Source organism: Otolemur garnettii, unplaced genomic scaffold (assembly GCF_000181295.1).
Source record: "Otolemur garnettii isolate 467f Iridium unplaced genomic scaffold, OtoGar3 scaffold00060, whole genome shotgun sequence".
Taxonomy (NCBI): Eukaryota; Metazoa; Chordata; class Mammalia; order Primates; family Galagidae; genus Otolemur; species Otolemur garnettii.
Genome location: NW_003852455.1, coordinates 10,104,999 through 10,113,848, shown reverse-complemented (window position 1 = coordinate 10,113,848; position 8,850 = coordinate 10,104,999). Strand labels below are relative to the sequence as shown.

The 8,850-nt window shown below is 37.5% G+C and overlaps 2 protein-coding genes across 2 annotated transcripts in view; both read right to left on the bottom strand.

The window, feature by feature from the left end:
- Positions 1-223: 223 nt before the first annotated feature.
- Positions 224-6,527, bottom strand: CRYGS (crystallin gamma S). The gene is made up of 3 exons (XM_003792721.3): positions 6,264-6,527; positions 1,739-1,981; positions 224-595 (listed from the first exon to the last, which is right to left on the bottom strand). The coding sequence occupies exons 1-3, from the start codon at positions 6,282-6,284 to the stop codon at positions 323-325; spliced, it is 537 nt and encodes a 178-aa protein (XP_003792769.1). The 5' UTR covers positions 6,285-6,527; the 3' UTR covers positions 224-322.
- Positions 6,528-8,346: 1,819 nt separating this feature from the next.
- TBCCD1 (TBCC domain containing 1) overlaps positions 8,347-8,850 on the bottom strand; it is a 20,464-nt gene continuing 19,960 nt past the window's right edge. Inside the window, exon 6 of the mRNA XM_012806936.2 lies at positions 8,347-8,582. The gene's annotated coding sequence lies outside the window, so the exon portion shown is untranslated. The remainder of the gene's footprint in view (positions 8,583-8,850) is intronic.

Sequence of the window (8,850 nt, the reverse complement as noted above, 5' to 3'; positions counted from 1 at the left end):
CAATTATTACTGTGCCTGTTGAATTAATAATGTAAAACATAAGCAAAAAGGACCACCACATGGCAGTATGATTTTCTAACCTTTTAATGCGATCTTGCTTTGTTTGGCACAAAGATCTACCTGGTAATCTGATGGATAGGTTGCTCTGTGTAACTGCCCACTGTGGCGGATGCTACTTTGCTGGTCCCTAAAAGCATTTAAGGAGAGGCGTTGTAGTCAGCAGTGGGATGCATGCCAACTGTTTTATTTATGATGCCTATTTGGACCAAAAGGCCAGCCAGCATTTGGGCCCCAGAAGACGCCAACGGCCCCATTCACACCATTACTCCACAAGGCGGCGGAAAGACTGGACAGCTGGGGAAGCCGCACCCCAATCGACCGGCTTCCGAAACTCCTTCTTCTCCAGGAGGTACTGCCTGCCGCGGAAGTTGGGTAGCTCGTAGAAAATCCAGACACCCTCCAGCACCTTACAGGAGTGGACCTCTCGCATGTGAAACTGCTCCATGATGGAAGGGCAATCTTCAGTGGTTTCATACATCTGACCATTAAAATCCCCTTTCTCAAAGATCTGAATCTTATACTGGCCTCCACTAGGCTGGAAAAACACAGGAGGAAATGAACAGCAACCATTATGGAAATCACCAGCAGGTTACGAACTTAGAGAACAATGTGGTTCTGAATTTACTACCTTGAAAGCTAGATGATCTAAACTCCTATTTCTACTGTGTATTGACTGAAATAGCTTTTTATTTTTAATTATTATGAGTACATAATAATTACATATGTTTATAGGGTTCATGTGATGTTTTGATATACACATACAATGTGCATTCAGTCAGGGTAATTGGGGTATCTATCCATCAACTCAAGCATTTATCATTTCTTCGTTAAGAACATTCAAATTCCCCTCTTTTAGTTATTTAAAATATACTTTAACTTACTGTTGTTTATAGCCCTATTGTGCTATCAAATATTTGTTCATTCTATCTAATTAACACTATATTTTGGCACTCATTAATCATTTCCACTTTATCCCTCCTCCCCACTACCTTTCCCAGCCTCTGGTAACCATCATTCTACTCTGTTTCCGTAAGATCAATTGTTTTAATATTCAGCTCTCACATACAAGTGAGAACATGCAAGCTTTGTCTATCTATGCTTAGCTTATTTTATTTAATATGATGTTCTCTGATTCCATCCATGCAGATTTCATTCTTTTTTATGGCTATATTATTTTTAGATTATAAATATAAAATTTATTTATATAAATAAATATATTTATTGTGCATATATGCCATATGTTTTTATTTACTCATCTACTGGTGGACACTTAGGTTGATTCTCATCCTGGCTCATGTGAATAGTCCTGAACAACTGATTTTTTTTTTTTTTTTGGCAGTTTTTGGCTGGGGCTGGGTTTGAACCAGCCACCTCCAGCCTATGGGGCCGGCGCCCTACTCCTTTGAGCCACAGGCGCCTTTTATTTCCTTTTTTCAAGGAGATAAAAAATTATCTCCTTGAAATACTCAAGAGGCAGAGACAGCACCATAGAAATAATTAATGTATTCAGTCCTGTGACCTGATCTAAGATGTTATTTAAGCCTCACCAGCCAATAAAACACAGGCAGCCAATAAGGGGCAGGAAAACTTCAAGAAAACTTTCCCATGAAAGTGAGAAAGGGAAAGGGAATGGGAGGAAGGGAAGAAGGGCAAGGATGTGAGCAAGGCCCAGACTTACCAGATGAACAGCTCTGCAGGAGCTGAGGCGGTCATTGAGGCCCATCCAACGCTGGTACTCAGGGTACTCGCCCTGAGGTAAGATGTACACGTACCCAGCAAAGTTGGGCCTTTCGTACACAGCCCAGGTGCCCCCTTCCACTCGGATGGAGTTGCAGCGACTTAGGTACGTGTGGAAGTCTGCACAGTCGCAATCACAGTCATAGCGGCGGCCTTGAAAATTTTTGTCTTCATAGAAAGTAATCTGAAGCACAGGCAAACAAAGAAAATTGAGGAGTTTGTGACTGAATGCAGCTTTATTCCCAAATAAAAGAAAAATATATCACATATTGCTTCCTTTAGAAATTTCCTTTCTCTTCAATTTTAAGGAGAAAATACGTTAGCATTTTACCTCACCTCACAAAATATGCTTCCAGCAGACAACTTGTGTTGTCAAGTATAGGAATGAGAACTTTCTGTTAACATGAAGAAGGACGGAAGAGTGCTCTAATACCGCGGATCAGCCGGCAGTTTCAGACTCCAGTCTTCCTTTATGCCCCACAGCTCTCTCTACTGACCACAGGATAGTAGAAATGATCCAGTTCTATGGCTATCCCTCCTACCAGACTCCTGCTAGACTTCTCCCAGGGGCAAGGACAAAGCCTTATGTAAGCTAAGGGGCCTCTGTGCCCAGCACTTGACAAGCCCCCAGGGTTTGATGAAGATGAGTTCCAAATGCAGAAATTCCTGCTAGGTGATACATAATGAAAAATAAAACGTAAGCCTTAGCTTTAGAGAGATTACTTTAGATGGATTTAAAGCATACACACAGTAAAATATTGTATAATAATACAGAAAAATGTATATAATAAAATGTACACATTATATTCTGTATTATTAGTTTATTACCAACAGAGTGGTTGTAAAGAAACAAAAGCAAGAATGTGCTTTTTGGGTTTTTGGCGGTTTTTTCAGACAGGGTCACCCAAGTGGGAGTGTAGTGGTGTCATCATAGCTCACTGCAACCTCAGACTCCTGGGCTATAAGAGCTCTTCTACCTCAGTCTCCCCAAGCGCTGGGACCTCAGGCATGAGCCAAGGTACCTGGCCAGGAATGCTCTTTACTTCAAACTCTTACGGACTTTCTACCACAATGCCTGGAGTCTCTGATGGAAGCCCTGGGAAACCAAAAATAAGGCTGGGCTCCACAGTTAGTCTTACAACCTTGGTCAAGTTGCCTCTCTGGGCTTCAGCTTCTCATTTTGTCAAATGCAAGGACTAGATTGGAACCCCGGCTATAAAACAAAATTCAAGAGCTTTTCTGGTTGAAATAGGGGATAGAGTTCCTGGGAACACCTAAGGACTCAAGAAGCTGTTTCTGAAAACCACTACAAAAACTACAAATGGACTACAAAGTTTACTCCTTGCTGCTCAGTAATTCCACAATGTAAGATGAATGCTAAGTTATAATTTAAAACAACCACTGCGGTGGGTTGAGTAGTTAATTCTCTAGCATTATGCTGCCACCTTGTGGCTGATTTGCTTTTTGAATTTTAAAAGTAGAAAACCATGAGATGAAAAGGAGCCTAGTGGGGTAGAATCTTGAGGATCTTTGTGTAGGTTTGTTCCAGGGGCAAAGAAAAGCCTGTTTAAAAGATTAAAGAAGTGAAAGAACATGGCCTGTTATAGGTAGTTCATTAAGGCTAGTACATACTGAATATGTGAAATGTTAGAATAAAGCCAGTAGAAGTGACACAGGGACCAAGCTAAGATCGCTTCGGTGATTATTATTTGTGTACATAATGTCCTATGCCTGGAAAACAGAGGGCTGCCATGGGCCCAGTGCGAGATGATGAGGGCCAACCGAAAAGCCACTTACAACATGCATTTAGAATTTGGTGACAAATTAGATGTAGGGAATGAAGAAAGGACATAGCAAATGTAGATACATGGCACGTCAGTTCACAAACAAAGGTGGGGGTGGGAATCCCAGCACTACTGCTTACTTGATGTGTGACCTGGGGCAGGGGATTGAAACTTTCTATAAAGCTCATTTGCAAAATGGGTTAACAGTATCTACAGCTGAGAGAAGTTCTGAGAGTCCAACCACATAGTATTGATAAAGAACGTAGTTTAATACCTGACTTCCTAACTGTCAATTAGCTTTTGCTACAGTTGTTACAGATAAAGAAGTGACTTGCCTAAGGTCATATTTTCCAGAACCTAAGGTCACTAGCTAGTTATAAATGGGTTGCAGGCAGGCCAGTGACTGCAGAGCAAAACTCCCAGTTTCCTGGTTAGTACTTCGTGGTTCACTTTCTTTTCTTTTCCTGTCTACCTGCAAAGCTGGCTCTGTTTAACATGACCACATTTACGCTCGTAGATAGGCTACGGGAAATGAGGTTACTATCACTATTTTACTTTGTGGTTTCTCGCACTTAATGTCCCCTGTACCTTTGCTCGACTGATATCAATGTCTGAGAAGTGGAAATACACACCGTGTTCGGTAAGCTCACCGGCTGTTTGCCCTCCCAATAGACCAGTCAACTATCTCAAGGTTGAAAGAAAGCACTTGTTCTGTTGCCATGGAATCATTACTGAGCTCCAAGACCCAGCTCTCCTTTCAGCTCTTTCCAAATCTCAGACGCAGAGAATGTTGCACCTAGCTATAATCAATTTCTATACATAGAAGAACCATCAAATCCACTCTATTGTCGGCTAACAGGTTTTAACTCTTGGGGAAAAAAAAGTTGTAGAGAAGACTAAGACATGTACAGGTTTTCCTAGAAATGATTACAAAGTTTCCATCATTTTGCAGTTTATAGTTTTGAAAAAAAATAGCCTACTAATCCAATGCAGCAGAAAGAGAAATGTCCTCAGTATCCCAGAGGTAACAAAAACATACTTAGTAAAAATCCATTCCTTCCACCAAGCCCGTATCTCCTCCGATTACAATGCTAGCATGATGGTGGGAAAGGGACAAGGAGTGACAGTGAGAATTAACTGTCTCCTTTGGCCTAGCAAGCAAAAGTTACTTAACTAAATAAGCCACTCTGCTATAAATGACAGACTCACTATTACTGCTCTGAAAATCTTTAAAAGCAAGAGATGTTTTCATTCGCCTGAGTCGGTTATGTAACAGCCTTCCCTCAAGGCATCACTCTAAGGACTTCAAATTCTTTTTTAGTGAGATTTGCATGGCATATTTTCAAGAATCCCAGACGTTTATTTGTCTCCCCAAACCTTCTGCATGACAAATATGATTATTAGTTGTACTTCAATGGAAAAGGAAATCAGGTACTAATCAAGTATGGAACAAGTTCAAGGTATCTTCTGACATGACACAAGGGGAAGCACACACATCGTCTATGCAGCTTTCTTGCCAGAGATGTTTAGTCTGAATCCAAACATGAGGAAATAATCAGAGAAATCTAGACTGCAGGACATTCTAAAAGATACCTGGCCTCGATTTTTAAAAATGTCCGTATCTCAAAAAACAACAACAAAAGAAAAGGTAGGGGGACTGTTCTTGATTAAAGATGTTAAAAAAATTAAAAGAGGCTAGAGACATGACAACCAAATGTAACACGTGATCTTTGACTGGATCCTACATTAGGAGAAAAACCAGCCATGAAGCACATTTCTGTGGACAATTGGAGATTTAAATATGGTTTCAGTATTACATATTATGATAAATTTGGGTGACATGATAATGATAACAATGTTTCTCCTGGGGATTATCCTTGTTTTTTAAGAAATACATGCCTAAATATTTAAGGCAAAGGTATAGGAAAAGTCTGCTACTTATCGTCAATGATTTAGTAAAAAAAGAGAGAGAGAGACCAAATATGGCAAAATGTTAACAATTGGAGTGAAGGATATACAAGTATTCATTCAATGTTCTTTTCTTATTCTTTCAGGATTCCATGGGTTTTAAATTTTTCAGAGCAAAAAACTGGAGGAAAAGCTAGGGACCAGGTGTGCCTTATGCCCACTGGTCAGTGGAAGAGCTAAAAAGAAAATGAAGATATAATTCCCTCATTCCCAACGCCCTGCCTGGGAGATCTATTTCCAACCCAGCAATTATGAGTCAAATATTTTACAGCTAAATTTCCTAATGTGAGGGAGCCTTTTATTTAGAGAAAGAGTAAGAATAACTGCTTGAATGAAGGAGATATTTAGGATTTTGTCACATGATTGGCTCATCTACCTTGGCTAGTTAGAATATTAATGGTTGGGGCTAAATTTCACAGAACAAATTTTTAGTTGACTACCATAATTTTTCTATTCCATATAATCTTCATCAGCATGTCTTATGCCTGTGGAGATTCATAGAATATTAGTTGCTAGATGGCAGAAAGATAAATCCTTAATGAAGTGTTTGGAAAATATTAACAAACATTTCTGAATCTTCTCACTAAATCCCAGATCTAACCACTACGATACTCACCTTCAGGCAAAGAAGGCAAAACTTTTCTCTGTGTTCCTTTCGATCTATCATTAAGTGAAAAGTGGGTAGGCTAAAAATCAGTATGACTATTTACTTACCTTGGTTCCAGTTTTAGACATTTTTGGTGCATAGGTTGGTTTCCCCAGTGCTGAAAGAAATTCAGGAATAGCTACAGGGAGTTAGAGGCACAGTGACATTTATACTGCGCTGGTTTCAAATCAAACAGTTGCTTAGTCATGAGAATAGGATCCAAAAATTGAGTCAGTCATTTAGAGGCTATTGATGGTTTCTAGAAAAAACCAATTGGGATTATGAAATAAAAGAAAGCTTCAGTACCCCCTTTAATGCTTACCAAGCCCTGCTGCATTATAGACTTTGCTGAGTCAAGACACCAAAACCCACCCAAAGTTTTAAAAATTAAAAACAAAAAGTTCTTCTTCCCTGGTCAATTTTTTTTTCTTTTTCTTTTCTTTCTTTTTTTTTTTTTTTAAGCACACAGCCTCTTTGAAATTTCTAATGTCTTTTTCTTTGAACAAAGCTTAAGGAAATAAGAGTCAAAAGACCACTCTATTTCTGAACAGAACTGACATGTTTCAAAGGCAAAAAAACCTTACATGACAATTAAAGGCAATGCATGATCTTGTGCCTGGGGGTATGGTGTAGGAAGTCACTACAGAGGACATTGTTGGGATAATTAGAAAAAAATTAATGTGTACCGTATGTTAGAGAATACTGTTTTTTAGTTTCTTGACTTTGATTGTACCCTATGTCTTTGTTTTGAGGAGATGCATGTCAACATATTTAGAAATGAAAGTCCAAGATGTCTGCAACCTGCACTTACACTGTTGAACAAAAAGTAACACTGTTATATAGAGAGAGTGGTTAAGTCAATGTAGCAACATGTTCACAAGTATGTGAGTTCACTGACCTACTCTGGTAATGGTTCTTTAAGTTTGAAATTCTTTCAAAATACAAATTTATAAAGAAAGCTTTCTAATCACAAGAAGGATGTCATAGTATGTAGAAAGACATAAAATTACTGTGGGACTCTTGAATTTGCAAAGGTTTCACTAAGTCCAGCTTGCCACCCACTAGGCGGTCTTTCTCCACCATGATATCATATTGGGACATGTTCAGAGAATATTGTTTGGTTATTAATACACCTCTGACTTTAGGAAAGAGATTATATCTTATATAAACTCAAAGAAACAACGAATCAACTCTTCTCTGTTTTAATTTCTTAGTCAACTATATTCTTCTCAAAAGTCCCATTTCCTAATCTTTCTATGAACAAAGCTCTTCAGCAACTATTTTTATAAATTGGATACCTCCAAGATTTATTATGGTCAATTCAGAAAATCATGAATGTGCTTTGATAAGGAGATTGTTGAGGAAACAGTATTAAACTATATACTTAGTTATCTAAATTTTATAAAATTTAAAGAAAGTATTTGTTTAATACCATTCATTTCATTATTAAATAGTAATTTCCAGAATATACTTCTGTAACTCTAGCATTTATTTGGCAATACTCTGCTTATTTGAATTTCATCTTAAAAGAAAAGCCATGAAAACTTCAATTAGAATTAACAAACATTCTGAGAAGTAATTTTTACTTAGAAATATGAGAGCAAGCCTTTTTTGATATAATTACTAATTAAATGGCCAGTGAGTATATGAAACAATGTTTATTAGTGATCTGATTCATTTCACTAATTTGATAAATGCTTTCCTTTATGTTCAAGAACACAGCTTTCTCAATCAAAGGTAAGCTTTACTTTGATATGTCACAGAATGACATTGGAAACCTTCTCTAAAATTAAAACTTAATCTTTTTTTTCAAAAGGAAAAAAATTTACTCTTTAGTTCATTTATTGAAAATTTGAAACAAAATGAAAAATAAAGATTTTTACACATTTTCATTAAGCTTCATACTTTAAGGACTAAGATATCTCCATATAAAATTTTCTACTACATTTATGCACCAACAAATCATACTTTCATTCCAATTATTTTTTAAAAGGAGTAGCAATTTCCTTTAAATAGTTACAAAGAACTATAAAACTCTTATTTAACTCTAGAAAGGATGAAATCCTTTCATCATAAAACGTAAAATATGCAGTAGACTTGCAAATCTACAATCACTTTAATATTAACATATATACAATAAGACTGCCTTCATCAACTTTTTCACTTTGGCATCAAAAAGATGGGTCTTCTGATATTCTATAAATAATATCTTTACATGAAAGTCAAAAGTTTAGCTAAAGTTCAACCTAAACAGTAATAAATATGGAAGGAAAATCAAAGAAAGGTCCCAAATAGGAAGAAGAAGTCCCAATATCTCTTAAATAGCAAGAGCGCCTTCTTGATTCAGTTGAGCACCACCCTCCATTCATCCTTGTGTTTCCAGAGCCCTGAAAATAACAGAAGAAAAGTTAATATTATTAACAATTTTCTATTGCCTTTATGCAAATAATAAGAACTGTGCATTTATAAAAGCACATAAATTATCAGGGTAAGATGACAGTTTAAGTTAATTATATTCTTTTTTTTTTTTTGAGATGGAGCCTCAAGCTATACCCCTGAGTAGAGTGCCATGACATCACAGCTCACAGCAACCTCCAACTCCTGGGCTCAAGCGAGTCTCCTGCCTCAGCCTCCCAAGTAGCTGGGACTACAGGC

Bases quoted from the DNA above. Each gene is read 5' to 3' on its own strand.
- CRYGS (XM_003792721.3), bottom strand. From the start codon at position 6,284: ATGTCTAAAACTGGAACCAAG. The intron at 1,982-6,263 runs GTAAGTAAATAG...CCTGTGCTTCAG, and splicing joins TGTCTAAAACTGGAACCAAG to ATTACTTTCTATGAAGACAA. The intron at 596-1,738 runs GTAAGTCTGGGC...GTGTTTTTCCAG, and splicing joins CCTGCAGAGCTGTTCATCTG to CCTAGTGGAGGCCAGTATAA.